This window comes from Orcinus orca, chromosome 14 (assembly GCF_937001465.1).
Source record: "Orcinus orca chromosome 14, mOrcOrc1.1, whole genome shotgun sequence".
Lineage (NCBI taxonomy): Eukaryota > Metazoa > Chordata > Mammalia > Artiodactyla > Delphinidae > Orcinus > Orcinus orca.
Genome location: NC_064572.1, coordinates 75,433,018 through 75,456,507, shown reverse-complemented (window position 1 = coordinate 75,456,507; position 23,490 = coordinate 75,433,018). Strand labels below are relative to the sequence as shown.

The window sequence follows — 23,490 nt, the reverse complement described above, 5'->3', positions numbered from 1 at the left end:
AGAAGACATACAGATGGCCAACAGGCACGTGAAAAGATGCTCAACGTCACTAATTATTAGGGAAATGCAAATCAAAACCACAATGAGACATCAACCCCCACCTGTCAGAATGGCAATCATCAAAAAGACAACATAATGAATGTTGGGGAGGATGTGAAGAAAAGGGAACCCTAGTGCATTCTTGATGGGAATATAAATTGGTGCAGCCACTATGGAAAACAGTACAGAGGTTTCTCAAAAAATTAAAAACAGAACTACCATATGATCTAGCAATTCTACTCCTGGGTATATATCCAAAGAAAATGAAAACACTAATTCAAAAAGATATATGCACCCCAATGTTCTTAGCAGCATTATTTACAAAGCCAAGATATGGAAGCAACCTAAGTGTCCACCAAGAAATGAATGGATAAAGAAGATATGGTACACACACACACACACACACAAATGGAATATTAGCCATAAAAAGAATGAAATTTTGCCATGTGCAGCAACATGGATGGACCTGGGGGGTATTATGCTTAGTGAATTAAGTCAGACAGAGAAAGACATATACTATATGTTTTCACTTACACGTGGAATCTAAAAAATAAAACAAACAAATGAATATAACAAGACAGAAACAGAGTCATAGATACAGGGAACAAACTAGTGGTTACCAGTGGGGAGAGGGGTGGCGGAGGGAACAAGATAGGGGAAGAGGATCAAGAGGTACAAAATACTAGATATAAATAAGTAAGATACAAGGATGTAATTACAGCACAGAGAATATAGCCAATATTTCATAATAACTTTAAATGGAGTATAATCTATATAAAAATATCAAATCACTATGTTGTACACCTGAAACTACTATAATATTGTAAATCAACTATACTCCAATTAAATAAATTAAATAAAATAAAACCACCCTGGTACTCTAACAAGTGACCTTATAGCCTTACTTTTCCCCACAAGTTGCAAATTCTCATGAAGCTAGATAGAACGTTCCACATCAGCTAAGTGACTACAATGCTACTCTAGTTAAAGTTGTACATTTCCAATACACTAATCTAAGTATTTTAGGACATGTTAAAATACACACTTTTTATATTTCTTTAGAATTTTGCATACTTATGCAAATTACATTAATATATAATTATTCCAAAAGACAATATTACTCATACACACACAAAAGAAAGTGAAGTTCATGGGGAGAAATATAAATGTGTAAAAGCAGTAGTTCTAAATTAATAACTGGTACTTCTCCCTTTTTAACCCTACTTGTTCATGGGGGAAAACTATATATCTTCATTTATTTATACATACTATCCTCTCTAAATCTATGAAAGCATAAAATCTGAGAAAGAAAAGAAGCTGCTAACAACAAATTACATTACTCAAAATAGTCAATGCCTTTAGACACTGTTAAACTTATGTTTAGGCACCACCAGGAACTGAATTCCCTCATTCAAATCATATTTGACAGAACAAAATGAAATATTACAGTCAAATAATTTATTTTGTAAACACATTTTGAAAAGCAAACAAATTAAAAAGTAATCAATGCTTGATGTTGTAATAATTATTATAACATCGACTAGCTTCTGTTTGTGAAAGAAGAAAAGATTTTAAAAGGAGGCTGTCAACACAATTAAAATTCTGTAAGACCAGTTTTAGTTACACATATATATTTTTCATTGCAGTGAGATTATATCAAATGATTACTAAAAATAATATTCCCAGATGTTTATAACAGATATGATTAATCCCTCTGAAACAGATGAAAAGAGCAGATTTGTTTGCTTGGTTGTTTGTTTATAAGTGTTTTGAAAGCAGTAAATGAAAGAGGACTCACACTTCTCACATAACATACCAATTTGGACCAACCAACCCTCCCACTGAAATCAACCAGAAAAAATGACAGTTAAAAAAAATCAGCCTGAAGGTACTGGGAGAACTAAGAAAAGGGTAAGCCCATGAATTAGAGCCATTTCTCCTTATGGGCATTCGCTGATTTCAAAGTTGGAGATGAGGTCTGAAGGGCTAAGAAACTGGGCTGTTTTACATAGCTAGGAAACCAAAAAGTGGAACACAGGGCCCTCACTTTGACCTGAGACCCCAAAAACTAGGTGTAAAAGTGAACTAGTAGAAGACAGGCCCTTCAGGGGACTGAATTTCAGTTTGGGTGTGAATTACCTCAACACCTGAATTAGAATTCAGTTGGTTGTGGATTTCTAGTGTCCCCAGGCACTCTTTGGGAATATAACAACTTTCTAGGCCTCAAATTATCACTACCTATGACTTTACAAACATGGTATCTAGCACATGATCATCTAGCACACAATAAAAAATAGCAGGTCTCCATTCCAATCCATTCTCCATATTCTAAAAAGTCTTTCCTACAGAATAAAGTCCAATTTCTTTAGTGCGGTAACAAGAAAGCAACACTACAGTGATTACAGCATTATAAAATCAGGCTCATATTCTGACTCTATCACCAACCAGTTAAGCAACTTTGGGCCACTCACAGAATCTCTCTGTGCCTTAATCCTCCATTTACAAAATGGCAATAATAATACCTACCTAAAAGGTTATTGTGGGGATTAAATGACTTGATATATATAAAGAACTCTTGCACACTGCCCCTCACATAGTAAGTATTCAGTAGATGTTACTGATTACCATTTATTGGGTAATCTGGCACCTACCTATCCCTTCACATTTCCTATGATCAAGTTACTCATAACTACTTACTACTGATGCAAAATATAATGTTCTTTAGTGTGTACACGCCTTGGTACGTATGTTTTTCTCTACCTAGAATGTCCTATCTGACCCCCACAATTTGTCTATCATTCTTCTACTCATGATGAAACTCACCATGACGAATTCATTACTTCTGAAATCATATAGCACTCTTTTCATAACCTGATTATAACACTTATTGTGCTGTATAAAAAGTCAGTTTACATACCACCACCAGGGCCCAACTACTGTGTGGTGATGTAGCCTCCAAATCCTTGGAATTTCCCAAGTGATAGGAATGCCTCTGTTATTCATAGTGGGCTCAGAGTTTATGCTAATGAGGTGACTCAGGATGGGAGCTGGCCCCACCAGAAAAACCAACCATGTGATTGGCTGGGGCTTTAAGCCATTAAGAAATCAATCTGACTTCCAGAGTCAGAATGCGGCTAAAGATTGCGTTCAGCCTTATGGCCAATGATTAGATCAATAATGCCTACAAAAGGAAACCCCCAAAAAAACTCTGTACACCTGTAAATCAGGTGAGTATCCTAAGTGGCAATACACACTGATATGTTGAGGGGGTAACATATGTCCTGAGTACCCAGCTTTGAGATGCTCCCAGATCTCACCCTATGTGTCTCTTCATTTGACTGGTCCTGATTTTTATCCTTTATAATAAAACTATAATCATAAGTATAGTGCTTTCCTGAGTTCTGTGAGTTATTCTAGCAAATTATTGAACCTGAGGGGGCCACAGGCACCTCTAAATTTGTAGCCAGCTGGTCAGAGGTGCAGGTAGCCTGGAGACCCCTGAACTTGCAGCTGTTATCTGAAGTGAGGTCAGTTTTGTGAAGGACTGTGCACTTAACCTATAAAGTTGGGCGCAACTTCAGGTAGCTGGTGTCTGCAATGGCCTGTATCTTACTCCTTACTGCATCCTCCAGGCTTATGACAGTCTCTTGAATTGAGGAGGTTATCAAATGTTTGTTGAATAAATTCTTATACAGCTGGAATAATTCAAACATTTAGATTCTGAATTCTTAGTAAAATGAAGTACAAACAGTATAGGCTTTTAAGTCCAGAGATTGTCAAGTCCTAATCCTGGCTCTACCATCTATTAGAAGTAAAACTTTCTCTGAGTCTCAATTTTCTCAACAATAAATGGGGGATTATGGTACTTCTTCCACAATATCCTAACAAGGACTGATGACATTTAAACTGCCTAGTACAGTGTTTACAATCAAGTGGATATTCAATAAATATGAGTTTTCCATCTCTCTCAGGATAGTTAACAGGAACACTTGCTGATGAAAAGTCACTGGTTCCACCTTCACAGTCATATACTAAATCCCATCCTGCTAATTATCTTACAAAAGCTTCCTTTAGTATCAAGAAATGGCTGGTAAGAGTGTTAGTGAATCACTGTTAATTAATGCAGTCATCACAACTACTAGAAAAACAAATGAAAAGGCACACATCTAAATGATGGTCAGTCAATAATGTCATAAAAATAGAGGAATGATAACAGTTATATCTAAATTGCTAAAAATAAATGTTTGAACCTAGTATCTTATCTAATTGTTGCAATAAATTATCTTACAATGTAATTATTCACAAGGCTCTGCTCCATTTTCTATCTATTGGTGTTAGATGAAAGGTTACTCCAGAATACCCTTTCTATAATTTTCAAACAACTCAAAAATTAAGTTCTACAAGTATCTTGAGCAATAGCAATATCACAGAATAAGCATCTAAGTTCTCAAGGAGTCATTTTCAAACAGTCATTTGGAAATACAGCCCTTACGTGTTTGCCCAAAAAAATAATAGTTTACATTCCTGTTAAAACAGAATATTTACAACATAAATAGTAAAAAGAAAAATAAAATTTAAAATGTTGAAGGGAACAATAAGCTTTTACCCATATTTAAATTTTTAACAATGACAGGACATATAAGAGATACTGTGTAAGTAACAAAAGTAAGGAATAATGTAATGAATAACTCTGGTCAACAATCATGGCAGTTAAATTGTACACTAAATCTACACTATATGCTCAAAAAATTTTCTATCTAATATATTCTCTCCTGTTCATAAAACATTTCATAATAATTTGTACATACATAATAAAGAGTTTTAAATTGATACTGAAAATGCTGTGATTTTAAAATTTTTAAATTAAATCTACTACCTGACTACTAACAATAAAATATTTGGAAACAACCAAAATTCCCAAACTGTGAGAACTGATAGAAACACCTTCTTTATTAAACCACTAAATAAAGCATAACTTAACCTTTTTTACAGAATTTAAAATTTTATAATTTCTCTAAAATAAAAAGATAACTATAAAATATATATCTATTAATTCCTTTGTCAGCTAGAAGTCACATTAATCTATCCAAATACAGATAGTTCTGAAAACAGATTCAATTCACTTTAAAAGAATGAAATATGTACAGCAAGAATAAGGGATATTTATTAATAAATCTACGTTTCTGAAACAGTAACTACTTATCTCTGCTATATCAATGTTTACATTATTATATATACCCCTAAGTTGATGGTCACAGTATCATCATAGTCTTATACCATCTTTGAAGTTTAGCCATCAACGCCTATGCTAAATTTATTTTTGCAGTAAAGATGAGTATATATTTAAAATTAATAAATTATACAGTTACTTTTCTACAACTGACTATAAATTCACCAATTAAACATAACTACTCACCTAAGTACAGCTATTAAAGGTGCATATATTGAATCTCCATCATAAACATACATATGATCCCAGCTACATTCTGTAGCAAAATGATTGAATCTTAATCTTAACACTGCATTTGGACTGAAAAAAAATTAAAATATTTTAAAATTAATATGTAATATGTAAAGCACGGTCTAAAGAAATCTTAGAGTAGTTTATTAAAAACCTATTTACAGATAATTTAGCTATAAATCCATACATCATCAGTATAAAAGATTGATAACCAGTTATATCTAATTTGTAAAAATGATATACAACTCCAAAATCTATTACCCAGCCATATGTATGTATCATCCTTTTCTAAAAATTTAGTCAAGAGGAAATGTTCTATGTCTTATAAAAATTTAGTCAACAGGAAATGTTCTATGTCTTGACTAAGGTGGAGGTACCTAAATTGTATACATTACTGAAACCTTACTGAACTGTACACTTAATATGGGTGTATTTCATTGTATGCAAATTGTACTTGAATAAAGTTGATTTTTAAATTCAACACTCAAGACTGTTCTTATTTCTATGAACTCTTAACTAGAGGTACTAATAAGGTCTTCAAATTTTAATCAAAAGGTCTCAATACAATATACTCTTATTTGTTAACAAATGAATGAGACCACAGGTACACAGGGAATTAATAACCTTGAAGTTTTAAAAAACCTTTAAAGTAACAAAAATAAAAACCCAGTTTTCCAAATACACTCTTTAAAATCATAAAATAGTTCAAAAACAACTCATATCATTTATGATCCAGTCATAATATGTTTAAATAGATAAATTCAGTCTCAAGCCCTAATTACTGAAAAATGCCTCTAAAAGGACAATTAACTCTCTCTTTTACAAAATGTTCTTTTTTTAACACCCTTAGAACTAAAATGCTGAATAGTATGAACCAATGGCATAATTCAGCATGGAATATTTTTATCCTTTCTATGCAGTCTTCAAATTCCATAACAAGCGATTTAAAAGAAACCAAAAATGCATACTTGACTTAATGCCATAGTAATATAACTTAAAAATAAATATATGTAAAAATCAAACTATTATCACAAGTAAAAGGATATTGTAATTTACATTAAACATTATATCTAAAATTTATCAATCCCATTTTAAAACATCATGAATAATGTTTTCCAATAATAAGCAACAGAATAAACTATATAACTATGAAGTTGTTATATTTTAATGCTTTAACACTGATATAATCACCTTCTTTATCATTTCAGAATAAATAATTTAATGCAAATTGTATACTTACTAGCCTTCAATTAGCCATGTACATTTAGTTTTATACTTATAGTTAATTGGACCATCTGTTAAATATCCAGAAGGTTCTGTTAACCTAGAAAACAAAATCATGAAAATGATTACCTTAAAGTAACTTTAAGACACACAGTAGCATAAAAAATTTAAAAAGACACTAAACCAAACTTCCAAACAGGAGAATTTATTTACAACTTAAGAAAATTTTCAGATTGCCATATATCTTCTCTCTAAATCTCAAAGGAAACTTATTTTGAATTTCTTTAAATTTTTATGTATTATGATTGTTTCATTTTACAAAGTGGAAAAACACATTGAAAGACAACATTATACAGATGGGTTCTATGCTGATGCAAAATAGATTGTTAAACTTACTCTGCCCAAAAATTAGATAGATGCAAAAGAAAGAAGATCAAATGCACTCTGAAAGATGCAGATCTATGGACTAGAGAAATAGTATATGTACCTAGCACTTTTGGAGGTTACATTGTTAGCTATGTTTGCTTTTCATGCAGCAAGACTGCTAAAGTAGCTGTCACCAGACTTTATTGAGTTCAACTACCTGATTTTAGAATCATTTTCTTTCATCAACTTTATATCTAGTCCAAGAACTCAGTCAATTTTAAAAATAGGGTAAATCAAGGGTTTTGTAATTATCCTCTATTTTAAACACAGAAAAGAAAAAGATATTTAGAAAAGCTTCAAATTTTCAGAATTTTAAAATATTTAAACAATAACCCAATTCTACTTCATTTTGTTCTCCTTAGCTCCAGCCCAATTATATTTTATCAACAAAAGACAATATTTTAAATAACTAAGATATCTTCCCATTTAGCCTTTATGTATTTATGTAGACACACACACATACTGGCTTATCAGTCTTTATATATCCCCATATACATACACACACATATATTTATACATACATACATACATACACACATGTCTACACAGACATCAGGGTAATTATCTAGTTTTAGACAAAAATTAAATTTTCCTTATAGTGTAGAGTCTCAAAAACATTCAAGGAAAAGAGTTTCACTTGCCTAAATCAGGGATAACCGAAAGGTCAATTAATGTAAATGTTATCTGAAAGTCTTTCGTAATCCCTGCAAATTAGTTTGGGTTTAAAAAAGGGCTAATTCATGCTTGGAAAAGTGTTTAAACATTCCAATGTTCTCAAAGTAATATAATAATAAATTGAGCATTTTACAGTATCAGGTATCACTGTAAGCTCATAATGTGTTACCTCACTTAAAAATCTCAAAAGCCCCACAAGATAGTAATTATTAATTCCGTATTACAGATGAGAAAACTGAAGCACATTTTAAATAACAAGTTAAATAGCTTGTCCTGATTTTTCACTTCCAATAATAGCTCCAGATGAGCTAATTCAGACAAACCTCCACTGAAGATAACTTAAAAAGCTAAAGAACAATGTTTAAATCTTATAAGTAACAAAATGGTAAGACCTACTAAGCCAAGATCCAGAAGTTGCAAATTCTTTAAAGAGGAACCAGGCATCCAGAGCTACTTCTGTTATGGAGAATTTTATCTATTTATTAGAGACTGCCAAAAGGCTGAGAGTACTTTTGATAGCCTCAAGGAAGAAGGGGGACAAAAGCTGGATGCAACAACCTACAAAAGGTAGGGGCTCAAATAAACAACACGGCACTCTGAACTGGGACACAAAAATTTTCTATAAGGGTAAAGGTGTACCAGAAACCAGCCATTACGTGGACTGCAACCCAGCTACAAGTCATCAGGATGACAGAAAACCCCAAGACCTACCACTGGCTTAAGGTGATACTAGAACTATCATGCCAAGGCTCCTAACTGGAAGACACAAAAATATTCTCTGAAGAAAGATAACATTATCCTAGTCCTCAAATTATTTCTACCAATAATTTTTCAAATAAGATGTCTACTATGATCAAAGATAGTAAGACACATAAAGATAGATGACAACAAAACAAGAACCAACAGAATATCTTCTGGAAGAGACCTGAAGATATTCCAATTGTGGAGATTATCAGATGTGCCCTATAAAACAAATATGACGTACTAAGTTCAAAAAGACAAAAGACACGATTTAAAATTTCGGCAGTTAACTGAAAACTGTAAAAAGTAACAGTATATTTGAAAAAAATAATGGAAATTCTAATACTGAAAACTACATTAATCAAAATTAAGAATTCGATGGACGGGTTTAACAACACATTAAACACAGCTAAAAGAGGATGAGAGATCTAGAAGACAGGTCCATAAAAAATATCCAAACTACAGCAGGATGATTGAGGGTTCAACCCATTGGGTGTGGGTCACTCCACCAAGTAAAACTCCAAGGAGCCAAGATTCTAGTTGAGGGCAGGGGAAATACGGTATGGGGAGTGGAAGAACAGAACCATACGCATCAATTATGGTCTTTTAACAAATTAAATAGGTAAGTATCGTAACAACTTTACATAGTTTCTATCTGATACACACACACACACACACACACACACACACACACACACATATCCTCTCTCCCTCACATTTATTTTATTTACAAGCTGTAACTTTACAATTTAGACTTTAGATAATGGAATATTTAGTGCGACTATGACTGAATATGAAGAGCAATTAACATAACCAGTGATAGATACAATGACTCTCAAAACCTGCGTTTCCTCCTTTTGGACAGAGGATGAGAACTTCACTTGGAAAAAGTGTACCTTCTTAGGTAGAAATACAGCTTTGTTGGTTGCTGGGGAGTTCACGTGTGTTTAGAAAGATGCATACAGAAGACGCTGAATAATTAAAGGGCAGACTGTGCCAGTTATCCATTGCCTCCCACCTCAAAATTCAGACTTTTTGCCTACTTTATGAAAATGGATCTGGGCCCTTTAAATATTTTTTTTTTTCCCAGATGGCAGGATGCTAAGCCTGCAGGCTTTGTCAATAGAGCAAGCTGGAGAGACTGCAGGAGGAAACAGATTTGCTGCCAAGTTCCAATGTACTCACTCAACAAGCTCCTGCAGCACTAGGTACTAGGCTCCTACGTACCTGATGGCCACCAGCACCCAGCCACCAGTTTCCCCCAGCACTTCCCCTCAGGCACTTCTGCAGCAGAGGCCTCCAGTGAGACACCACTCTGTGAACAGCTTTCCCCAGCATCCCGTAAGTAACCATGGCAAGTTCCAAAGGGCAGATGTTAAGCAAGTTCCGCAGGTACAGCTTTACAGTGACTTTTCTGCCATTCAGTAAGCCACAGCCTGCTCTCCCAACAAGGTCTGGATCTCAGGCCAGGTCACAGGGACTCTCACTTAAGTGTTCTATCTCAGCCATAACAGTAGTAGTGGCTGCTCCTTGTATCTACTACTTCTATATTTTGCAGAGTTCTCTTTACTTCTTACCAGCCAATTTCTCGTTGTTCCAATCTGTGCTACAGTCAATAATCCTTTACATTAAACTTTTCCTATTAAAATTACTGTGTGATTCTCTTTCCTAATTGGACCCAAACCAACCAATAATAATAAAGGATATGCAAAATAAAATCACAATAGCGTACCACTATGGACCCAACAGAATGGCTAAAATTAAAGAGATTAATAATACCAAATATCGGCAAGGATGTGGAGATAATTCTCATAGGATAAATCAGTACAACTTTAGAAAGTAATCTCATATTATCTTGCATAGCTGAAAATAGACAGTTGCCAACAGTGTCAGCATTACACCATATCCTCTCAGACCCTCTGACCATTTCCATACACTCCAGCCTGACTTTCTCGGGCCAGCACCTGCAACTATATTGAAAGGCTCCCTCTATCTACTAGAACCCACTCTTCCTATGCATGTGGTGGGCTGAAAGTGCCTGTGAATCAACATCCTCCCAGGGCAGCCCTTAGCCAATGAATGATTTGAAAAAACTCCAAACTTGCTTATCTCTTTGCTGCAATAATAATGAAGTGCACTTCTTTGTGGGATTTGGCTCCAGTCACCCAGTGTGGTACCTGACTTGATAACATACCTCCCTTATTGGCTCCTTCTCTTCTATCACTTCTGTCCGTGTCCCTGTATCTCCCAAATATACTACATGTGCTCAATTCTTGTCTCAGGATCTGCTTCAAGGTGGTGGAGGGGAGTGTGACCAATCTAACAGTACCAGGAACTTCAAGATGGGCTCTGGGGCTGGATCACTCACTGGCCAGATGGCAACAAGAGTCACACTGAGGGTGGTAGAGAGAGTGGCAATAACCTGTGGCATGCTATAGCTCACAATGACAAAGGCTTTCACTTTTGCTGAACTGAGAGAGGATACCAGAGGAAGGTGATGCACTGACTAATGCAAGAGACTTATGTGATATCTCTAATATTTGAGAAATAAAAGAGCAAGGGTAGTTACAAGGACTGTGGAATTAGTTGACTGATGTTAAAAGCCATTGATATGCTAAAGGCAGAAAACTGCAGCAGAGGGCCTGTACTAAGACACCGACCCATAAGCAGCTTGCCCCAAGATCCTATAAGACTCAATTCACCAACCACCAATTTCAGATACGGTGTAAATGCCAGGGGACTCTGTAACATTTAAAGAGACTATTTCTGAGGCCAGAGGGTTGACCAAACTGGAAAACCAGCCCAGGACCAGATTATGAGAGGAGCAGAATTACAGAAAAAGTTTAGTTCACAGCCCTGGCAAGACTTCAGTGCTAAAGATAGTGCCCCAATACCTAGGAGGGTGCCACCTGGTAGATGTACTTGAGAACCTTGAACCTCTAGATTTATTTAACCCTTTGGGCCTGCAAAAGTCTTTTAGAAACCGGGGCTGACAGTGAGAAAAATAAATTCTCACCCTCTTTAAATGACTACAGGCGTATCTTCTTTTCTTGTACTCCACTTTTTTGTGCTTCACAGATATTGCATTTTTTACAAATTGAAGGTTTGTGGCAACCCTTCATGGAGCAAGTCTATCAGTGCCATTTTTCTAATAGCATTTGCTCAATTTGTATCTCTTTGTCACATTTTGATAATTCTCACAGTAGTTCAAACCCTCCACCAGCAAAAAGATTGAGACTTGCTGAAGGCTCAGATGATAGTTAGCATTTTTTAGCAACAGAGTATTTTTTAATTAAGGTACGTACATTGTTTTTTTAGACATAATGCTATTGCACACTTAATAGACTACAATATAATGTAAACATAACTCTTATGTGCAACTACATTATTGGGAAAACCAAAAAACTCATGTGATGCTTTACTGCAATATTGGCTTTACTGTGGTGGTCTGGAACTGAAACAGCAATATCTCTGCGGTCTGCCTGTACTTGTTCTTAAGCCACAACAAGAAGTAACACCAGAATTGAATTAAATCAATGTAATCAATCAATGACAACTGGCTACAGGAACCATGTATTCAAAAGCCATGTAATTAGTGGCAGCCCCATATACAGTGGCCATTCAAAAATAAACTTAAAATCCCCAAAAGTTTGACAACTAAGCAATAGACTAATAAGTCTCAAGGACAATTAGAAAATATTTTTAATTGTTAATACTAAAACCACACCATATCAAAATTTATGAGATGAAGCTCAACCATTGTTTAGAGAGAAATATATAGCTCTAAATGTATATATTAAAAAGTTGAAAATCAATTATTTTGATATGGGAATTTGAGAAGCCACATGCATGCCCAGGGAGACTTTTCTTGGACTACAAGCTCAGAAAAGACCTGAGAAGACTCTACACTTCCACCTCTGGCTAATTTTCAGACTCTGAGCAAGAAGGAAGTGAAGGGTAAGGCAGAGTCATAAACAATGTGGCTAAGCACTGAAGCAGTGTCCCAACAGAGTCAATGTGCACAGAATGGGAGAATTCTTTATTTTTTCTTGACTCCAAGCATTTGAGGAAATCTATGTCAAAACACTAGCTTACCATAAACTATAGGAACAGAGACTTTAGAAACCACACAAAACAAAGAATACAGTCATTACAAAAAATAGTTTAGAAAAGTCATTAAACAAATATACAACTACAACAAACCCTGAAGAGGGGGAAGAACTTGATTTCTAGAGTTATCACATTATAATAATCAAATGCTCAGTCTCCAACAAAAAAATTACAAAGCATACAAAGAAACAAGAAAGTATAGCCCATTCAAAGGAGAAATGAACAGATACTGTCTTTCAAGAAACAGAAATTGAGTTTGTTGGACAAACACTTTAAATCAACTGTTTTAAATATACTCAAAAATTCTAAAGGAAACATTGGACAATAGCTACAGGAAACCAGGAAAATGATGTCTCAACAAATAGAAAATATCAATTAAGATTTAGAAATGTTATGATCACAACCTCATATAAATTCTGTATAAAAGTTCCTCTTGATCTAAACAAGGCTTAGATCCATCAGTAGGGTCCACTAAACAATCCTTCTCCCTAGTTTCTAACTGACAGTTGTAACAAACCCTTAAAGTCAAAATATTGCTATAATTTAAATTACAAAAACCCCAAATCAGGGCTGAATCAAATGATACAAATTATCAGACATAAATTAAGCCTGTATGATAACAGTTTAGAGCCTCAGAGACTTAATTTTAAAGAAAATTCTAATTTGTTCCATGACCTTACACCACCACTTCTATTTCAATTTCTTCTCTAATGGAAGAAGAGAAGTGTAACATATTCAAAAAGTACCTTAATACATAGTCAAGAAATATATAACTCTTTTAATAAGAAATTAAAGCCGGAAATTTAAGAACAGGAAGCTTTGCAACTATCACCTACAATATAATCTATCTTCCTAATTAGGAATATACCTCCCAAACTGCGTATGAGGAAATCTAACACTACTGGGGATTTCTTTCCCCAAAACCCCTCTATTTCTCTACCACCCCACCTACTCGAACTGACCCAGGTCCTGTGCTATGTTGGGAAATTCCTTACCCTTAGTGTAAAATACATTTCCCCTCCTCTAAAGAAACATATACTCTAGGAGCTACAACTATAATCTGTATCTCCCACCTATAAGAGGTGATGTGAAAGAACTGTTATGTTTCCCCACCTAGGCTATACAACAGGAGTACATGAAAGCCACCCACTCTGTCCCATCCGCTTCACCTTCAGAGGCACAATTACACAGACTTAAAAGAAAACTCTACTCACCACAGCCCCTGAAATCCTTCTGTACCTTCATCACCCATTCCTAGCAAAAGCCCCTACCAAGAGCCTACCTTTGCCTCTACTTACTGCAAAGAGGTTTCCTCTTTGCCACTTTCACTCTACTAGAAACATGGAGGGGCTGACACCAACCAAGATAAAAGGATGGAAAATCCTTTCTCACCATTAAGAGATAGGAGTAAGGGGGGAAAACTCCTACCACTTCCACAATAAGGAAGGAGCAATTCCCCCTTTGTAGTTTCCTGATCTCTTCTTCAGCTTGAAGAATGTTCACCTCCATGCCACTTGAGCAAAGAACTCCCATTACACACTTTGGACATCTTCACAACCTGGAACTGTTCTTCTAAAATTCAGAAGTCTTACACTCCAAGATTACACTCTGACCACAAACACCTAGTTTCCAATCTATTTCTTCACTTCTTACTCTTAACATCATCTGTACATTCTAGCTGGGTAGAGATTTTCAAAAATTAGGTAGCATATAATTCAGCTACATAAAAGGTAAAACAGGCTTCTTCTATTTCTAATGCCGTTTCTACAACGCATTCTAAGTTTCAAGTAATTAACTTATTTTTAATTTGTAGCAATCATGTTCTTGGATTGAGAACCATATTGACATGGTTAATCTAGATCAGGGCTCCATAAACTACTGGCCTATTGCCGATTTGTGTAAATGAAGTTTTATTGGAACACAGCTACACCCATTAGTTTACATATATCTAAGATTGTTAACATGCTACAAGAACAGAGTTGAGTATTGGCAACAGAGACCATCTGGTGTACAAAGCCTAAAATATCTACTATCTGGCCCTTTACAGAAAAAGTTTTGCCAATCCCTGTCTAGATGCCTGCACATGCCCATATGCCTTGCCAATGTCTCATCTTGCTGAAACTGCCCAGTCTAGAGTCCTTAATCAAATAAGCATGCTGAGCTGTTTATAACACAGGAGTGGCCACTACTAAATGCAGGAAAACCAGCACAAACATGAAACAGAACTAAAATTAAATCAATTAAAGTTTTATTCTCTATCCTAGCCATGAATACAAAATTTGATTAAGACATTTTAAACATAAGAAAAATGCAATAGTTTTAACATTATAAAGTATTACAGGAAACAATAAATCCTGTTTATCAAAGTATCTGGTTTCACTGCCAGCATAACCACTCTACAAAGAAGAATCAGATCCACTCAGGGCTAGTCTTTACACAGAGTTGCCTTTGGAAGCCAACCTCACATGCAAGTCTTTTGTTAAACAGTGTTTTTATTTAAAATATTATTTAATATTTATTGATTTCTTTTTAAACAATATGAAGAGAACCTCTAGATTATATCATGGGTATTTTTTTCCTCTCTGCACTACGATACGTTGTTGTATTACACCGTGCTGAGCTTGCATTTCTTGTTTTCTTTATAGTGCATTCTGCATCCCTCACTCCCAAGTCTGCATTGTCTGTCCACCTGATCCCTAATAAAAGTTTAGGTGACCTTGTCTGCTAGAGCAGAAGTCTCCAAACCTTAATTATCATGCTCTCTTATCAGTAAGAATTTTTATTATGTAACTCAAGTAAATGTATATTTACATGTTAATAAACATATACTATTTTAAATATTGTGTACTATAAAGTATAAATTTTAAAAATCAAAATTAAAAATAATAGTAGTATAAGCCCTAATGCTTTCTTCCCATACTCCAGTAAGTCACCTTGGGTATCATCTCACTTTTTTTTTTTTTTTTTTTGCGGTACGCAGGCCTCTCACTGTTGTGGCCTCTCCCGTTGCGGAGCACAGGCTCCGGACGCGCAGGCCCAGTGGCCATGGCTCACGGGCCCAGCCACTCCACGGCATGTGGGATCTCCCCAGACCGGGGCACGAACCCGTGTCCCCTGCATCGACAGGCGGACTCTCAACCACTGCGCCACCAGGGAAGCCCTGTCCCACTTTGAATGATCACTAATTTGTACAAATCATATCCTGGCCACAAAGGTACTGACTTTATTAGTTAATATTTTCCCCCATGTAAGTACACTAACGAACCTGGCTATACCAGTTGGACTGGCCATCAGCACACTAACTAAACTGTCTACAGACTGGCCTCAGTGACAGCAAACAGTATGTGCACAGAAAATCACTGAGATAACCTCCCTTTTGCCATACAACATAAAATCATGAGAGGAACACCAGGGGGCAAAGGTCATGAGGGCCATCATAAAATAAATGGCAAGCAATATTCTTGGCATGGGAGATAAAACTGTGAATCATGGAAGGTCTCTAGAAAGCAGATTAGTAGTGACCTGGGGGACAGGGAGAGAATGGAGAGTGAATGCTCCTGAATACAAGGTTTACTTTATGGAATGATAAAATGTTCTAAAATTATGGTTACAGTTGCACAACTCTCTAAGTGCATCTTAAAAACCATTAAATTGTGTACTTTAAACTGGTGAGATTTATGTTATGTAAATTACATCTCAATAAAGCTATTAAAATAAAAAACAAGAAAAACTAAGTAAAAAAAGTCTCTGCCCTCCTGGACCTTACATTCCAGAACAATGCTGTCCAACAGAACTTCCTGCAATGATAGAAATGTTCTATACATGTCCCGTACGGTAGCCTCTAAGCACACGTGGCTACTGAGCACTTGAAATGTGGTCAGTGCAAAAAAATGAATGGAACTTTTAAAATTTAATTTTAATAAATTTTAACAGCCACATGCGGATAGTGACTGACACATTGGACAACTTAGTGCTAGAAAGAGGGAAGACAATATACGAACAGCAAATAAATGTAGAGCATATAAAGTAATGATACATGTCAAATAGAGGGGATGATGGAGCACTCCCCATCATACAGATAGATATCTATAGAAATATGTCAGGTGTGTGTGTGTACATATATACACACACATATGTATACATATAAATACATAGAGATATTCATTGTATCTATATGTACCTACATGTAATATAGATATTCAGATTATTTGAATACTATAATATTTCAATAGGAAATTTTTTTTATCCTTGTTGTATAATCTTCCTAAGCTTTTTTGAAAAAATAAATTAAAAAACTACTTTTGAAATCATTCCATGTGTTGAAAAAATGTTTTTTAATTCTACATACACAGTGACCATTATTTGGGTTCCTTTTCTACAGTACAGTGATGCTCACCATTTTGAGATCCGAGATCACTTTTGAGAATCTTGTAAAAGCTACTACCTCCTGCCTAGAAAAATTCGTATAAATAATATTTTATATACAAATCTGAGGATTCACCAACCACTCACAGCCTATCCAGGAACGTGACATTAAAAGTTCCTGTTATAATATACATTTAAATAATCAACAAGCTTGGAGATAAATAAAATATTGCTATATCATAGAGAATTATTTAATGAGCTTAGACTTTTCTTATGGTATCTCTGTGTACTGTAAAACGCACTCATTCATACTAACTTCACAAAGGACACGTAAGAACTCTGTAGAACAATACTCTCTTTTCACTGAAGAATAAATAAGACATGAGTGAGAAACTAGAAGAAACAGGCAAAACTTTAGAAGAGCTACAAGAATCTCAGCCTGGTCACCTAATGGGTATGTTACTCAAACTCCCTAAGCCTCAAGTTTCCTTGTGTGCAAAACAGTTATAACAATAATGCTTATTTCACAAGATTGTTTTAAAACCGTAATGCCATAAAACTTATCAAGTGTTCAGTAAAGCAGCAAACTAAATCCATGCAACATTCATGGCACATTGGCAGAAATAGATCTCAATCCCATGTCAGTTTGGTATCAAAACTCATGATCCTAAGTACCCCTATGCTATCTGGAAATCCAGAAGATTATGAATCTATAACTGAGGAGAAACTTCTTATTGAAGAGTAGAAGATGGCTTGCTATAGAAAATGAGCCAGAAAGACATGTTTGGCAACTCAGCTATCACTTAGTAGCTATCAGACTTTGCATAAATAATTGCTTCAGGTCTTTCACTCTCTATTCCCACTGTAAAATGAGAATAACAACATCTACCTCACAGGATTTTCATCAGCAATAAAAAAGGCAATACAGGTAAAAGCTTCTTCCACCACATAATATCATTTCTCCTCTAAACTCATAATTTAACGTGTGAAATGTTAGTTTTAATGCTATTAATATTAGTCTTACATGAAATAGTTAGAATAATAAATTCTACTTTCTGGAAAAAATTCATTATTAGCATAATTATATTGTCATAAAATACAAATGAAGCCTGGCATAAAACTTAATACATCAAAACGTGAAAAATGATCTTAAATCTTCTATTTTTTTTATGAGACAGAGAATCAACTTGAAAATTCCTAATTTATACAGTGCTTTTATTTTTTAAATGCTTATTTTACCTACCAAAAAAAAAAAAAAAAAAGAATCTCTCCCTCCCCACTGGAGGAGACAAATGACAATAGAGTCAGCTCCCCTTATCCTCCTAACAAGAGAATGGAAACAAATTACAAAGATGAGGAAGGTGAAAAAGGGGATTCTTTAAATCTGTGTATGAAGTCCTGGGCATGCCCTCGGGTGCAATATGTGAAACTGAGCAGAATCAACACAGCAAAACTAAATTGTAACTAAGTGGGCAGTCTAATCTCAGCACAGAAGAGAGCCAGCACACTCCTAGGATATGGCCAAGAGAAATTAAAGCGTATGTCCATGCCAAAACCTGTACACAAAAAATTCATAGCAGCATTATTCACAGTAGCCAAAAGGTAGAAGAAACAACCCAAATGTCCACCAGCTGATAAAGAGAAAAACAAATGTGGAATACCACTACAGTGAAACTTGACAACATGCTAAGTAAGTGAAAGAAGTCAGTGACAAAGAACATATAATTATATGATTCCATTTCTATGAAATGTCCATAATAAACAAGCTCATAGAGAAAGGAGATTAGCAGCGCCTAGACTGGTGAAATTGGTGGGTAGGGAAAATGGAAAGTGACTGCAAATGGGTGTGGGTTTGCCTTATGGGGTGATGAAAAAGTTCTAAAACTAGAGAGTGGTGACGGTTGCACCACTCTCTGAATATACTAAAGACCACTGAATCATACACTTTAAAATGGTATTATGACATGTATGAATATTATGGTATATAAATTATAACTCAATAAAGCTGTACTTTTAAAAAGTGAGCTAGGTCATACATGCCAAAACGAGCTAACTGCCTCCTAGAACAGAATATTTAAATAGGAACAAGAGTCTCATACATAATACTCAAAACACCCAGGATACAATCCAAAATTACTTGCCATACAAAATCTCAACGCATCTGAGAAGAGATAATCAGCAGGTACCAGCACTGACATGACAAGGATCCTGGAATTATCTGTCAAGAATCTAAGAGCAGCTCTCAGAAAAATGGCCCAATAAGCAGCTTCAGACACTTTTGGAACAAATACAAATATGTAAGTTTCAGCAAAGAAACAGAAGATGTAAGGAACAAAATGGAAAAATATAACAAATGAAACGTTTTATAAAAACTCACAAGAGGGGTCCAAGAGCAGAACAGAGAAGATAGAGGAAAGAATCAGTGAATATAGAGACACGTAAATAAAAATCATCCAGTCTGAAGAGAGAGAAAACAGATCGAAGGAAATGAACAGAGCTTTAGTGACTTAAAAGTTAGTAACAAAAGATCTAACATTTGTCTCATTGGAGTCACAGAAGGAGAGGAAAAAGTGTGGAGCTGAAAACAATATCTGAAGAAATGATAACAGAATTTTTTGCAAATTTTGAAAAAGATGTAAACTTACAGAACAAGAAGCTGAGCAAAAAATAAGCAAGGTAAACAAAGAATTCCACACCCACACATATCATAACCAAATTTCTGAAAACCTAAGAGAACAAAAAAAGAAAGAAAGAAAGAGGAATATGACACACTACCTAGAGGAGAACAACAATTTGAATGACAACAGATCCCTCATCAGAAACCTTGGCACCATTCACTACCTTAAATACTCCAGTTCTTAGGCAAAGGAAGATATGATCAAATTTGTGTTCTATCAAGCAAACTCTGGCAGCAATAAAGGACAGATGAGCAGGAGAAAAAAACAGAAACAGAAAGATCAATTAAAGGGCTACTGCACAAAAAAAAAAAAAGGGCTACTGCAACAACCCAAGAAAGAAAACTTCAGGACTTTACAAAAACGATGGCCGGAGAGATGGCAAGGGTGGCAAACCTTGAGAGAACGGCAGCAGCACATGCATACGCAGTTCAAATCCTAAGAGAAATTCTGTCTCCTCAAAAGCAAGAATAACTGGGGAAAAGTGCCCCTTCAAGCCAAAGAGTGTGGGGGGAATCCTAAGGAAGAGGGAGCTGAAGATGCAGATACCCTAATTCTGTATATGAACCCACATAAGACTCAAGCTCAATCTGAGCTGCTCACGTGTGGGACAGACCAAAAAGCAGCTTATCACAGGCTCTGAGAAGTGAATTAAAATTTAAAACACCACAAAGTCTCAGACTAATCCCTGAGTGGCATGTGTGCATTTAGATCCAAAGCTTTGAAAATGGAACGAAGATTAGAACCACTGCCCTCAGAAAGCAAGATAGAGAATTTGCTACTTGTACCTAACCGGTTAGTTGCCTACTAAATAAAAATAAATAAGTAAATAAATAAATCAGTATTCTCCAAGGAATAACAGGACCAAGAACCTACATAACATTCAGAACATCCAGAATAAATCCAAAATCACTCAACATACAAAGAACCAGGAATATGTAACAGATTCTCAACGGAAAAGATAATCAATAGATGTCACTCCTGAGAAAATCCAGAAATTGGAATCATCAGACAAAGACGTTAGGTATTAAAACTGTACTCCATGGGATAAAGGTAAAGACACTTAAATGAAATGGGAGGAGAAGTTTTCAACAGGGAAATAGAAATCATAAAAAAGAACACGACAGAAATGTGGGGACTGAAAACTATATCTTAACTTTGAAAATGACTGGATGGGTTCGAAAGCATAGTGGAGATTGCAGAGGCAACAGTCAGTGAAGTTGATGACAGTTCAACAGAAATTGTACAATCTAAAGAAAGAAAAAAAAGTTAAAAAAAAAAGAGAGAACAGAGCCTCAAGAATTTTGTTTAAGCCTAACATTAGTATCACCGAAGTCCCAGAAAGAGAAGGGAAAAAGACCGGTGCAGAAAAAATATATTTGAAGAAATAACGGTTTTTAGAAAACCTGTATTTGTGAAAGACATAAATATAAATTCAAGATGCTCAGCAAACCCTAACCAGGGTAAATTCAAAGAAAGCTACACACAGATACATCAGAATCTGAACTGCTAAAAACAAAAGTTGTATAAAAAGCTTGAAAGTAGCTAGAAAAAAAATGAAATGATACATACAGGGGGAAAATCATTAGAATAACTGCAGATTTCAGAAACTATGCAGGCCAGAAGAGAGTCAAGCAACATCTTTAAAACACTGAAAGAAAGGAACTGTCAACCCAGAATTCTGTACTTGGGAAAATATCTTTCAGTAAAAAAGGCAAAATATTCTCAAAACAAGGAAAACTAAGAAAGTCCATCAGCAGCAGTCGTGCTCAAAAAGAAATCCAAAAGAAAGTGATTCAGACAAAAGGGAAATGACACTAAGAGTTAATTTATAACTTGAGAAATAAACAAAGAGCAAAAGGAAGAGCAGATATCTGAGAAAATATAAAAGACTATTTTCCTCCTCTTAGGTTCTTTAAAGTATGTATGATTGTTGAAAGCAAAATTTATAACTTTATCAGATGAGATTTGCCGTACATGTAGATGTGATTATATGACAATTATAGCAAAGGTCAGCAGCTGAAGATAAATGGACCTATATGGTTCCAAAATTTCTTAATTTTCCTGAAGTAATATAGTACTAACTCTAAATAGACTATAAAAAGTTAGCTATTCATAGTGTAATCACTAGCACACTAGCATAACCCCTAAAAAATAATACAAAGACATATACCAAAAGGGCCAACAGAAAATTAAAATGGAATGCTAAAAAATATCCAAATACATTAAATGTAAATAGTCTCAACAAACCAATATAAAGACAGATTATTAGACTGGATTTTATATATATATATACACATACACATACATATATACATACACACACATCATTCTTTCCAAGTCAAAAAAGATACATCATGCAAACAATAAGCAGAAGAAAGCTCGTGTGGCTATTAATATCAAAGTAGATTTCAAAGTAAAAAGAATTACCAAAGAAAAAGAGATGGGAAACTATATTATGATGAATGGGTCTGTTCACCAAAAGACATAACAATTCTAACTGTATATGCATCTCAAAAAAAGCTTCAAAATACAAGAAGCAAAACTGACAGAAATGAAAGGAAACAAACAGATAAATTCATAAATACAGTGGGAGACTTCAACACTCCTCTTTCAGTAATCAACAGAACAAGCAGATAGAATATCATTAGGGATACAGAAGATCTAAACAACATAAACAACCAACTGACCTTCTTGACATTTCTGTAACACTCCATTCAACAGCAGAATGTATATTCTTTGAACTGCACATGTAACATTCACCACGATAGACCATATTCTGTCCAAAAAACAAGTCTTAACAAATTTATAAAAACTAGAATCATAAAAGGTATGTTCTTTGAACATAATGCAATTTAACTAGAAATAAATAAAAGAAAAAGCTCTGGTAAATTCCCAAATATTTGGAAATTAAACAAAACAGTTCTACATAAGCCAAAGAGAATGTCTCAAGATAAATCATAATTTAGTTCAATTACACTGAATGAAAATCAAAGTACTACATCCCATAATATGTGAGATTCAGCTAATGCAGTGCTTAGAAGAACATGTATAGCATTCAAATGCTTTTATTAAAAGGAAGAAACAACTCAAATTAATGATCTAAGCTTTTCATCTTAAGAAACTAGAATAAATAAAAGTAAGTTAAAACCAAAGGAAGCAGGGATTCCCTGGCGATCCAGTGGTTAAGACTCGGGGCTTTCACTTCCACGGACTTGGGTTCAATCCCTGCTCAGGAACTAAGATCCGGCAAGCTGCATGGCGTGGCAAAAATAAAATAAAATAAAATAAAGAAGCAGCAATCAATGAAACTGAAAAAACAAGAAAAGAAAAAATAGCAGAAATCAATGAAACGAAACACATATTCTTTGAAAAGATTGATAACATTAATGTCTAGCCAGACTAAGCAAGAAAAAAGAAAACATAAACTACCGATATCAGAAATGGAAGAAGAAATATCACTAAAGACCCCACAGACTTTAAAAGGATGATAAGGAAATATTATGAACAACTTTATGCCCATAAATTTGAAAACTCAGATGAAATGGACCCATTCTCTGTAAGATACAATCTGCCAAAACTCACGCAAGAAATAGATAAAATGAATATCCCTGCATCTATTTAAAAAATTGAGTTCACAGCTGCAAGCCTTCCACAAAGAAATTCCAGGCCCAAATGGCATCAAACATTTACCAAACATTTAAGAAAAACATTTACCAAACATTTAAGAAAAAAGTAATACCAAGTCTACATAAATCCTTCCAGAAAACATAA

The 23,490-nt window shown here is 34.9% G+C and overlaps 1 protein-coding gene across 2 annotated transcripts in view; it reads right to left on the bottom strand.

Annotated features, from left to right (window-relative positions):
• Positions 1-23,490, bottom strand: part of ATRNL1 (attractin like 1) — a 706,327-nt gene that overhangs the window by 672,222 nt on the left and 10,615 nt on the right. For both annotated transcript variants that reach the window (XM_049697036.1, XM_049697035.1), the window contains exons 2-3: positions 6,741-6,824; positions 5,456-5,569 (exon numbers count right to left, since the gene is read on the bottom strand). In XM_049697036.1, coding sequence (XP_049552993.1) covers positions 5,456-5,569; positions 6,741-6,824 — 198 coding nt within the window. The remainder of the gene's footprint in view (positions 1-5,455; positions 5,570-6,740; positions 6,825-23,490) is intronic.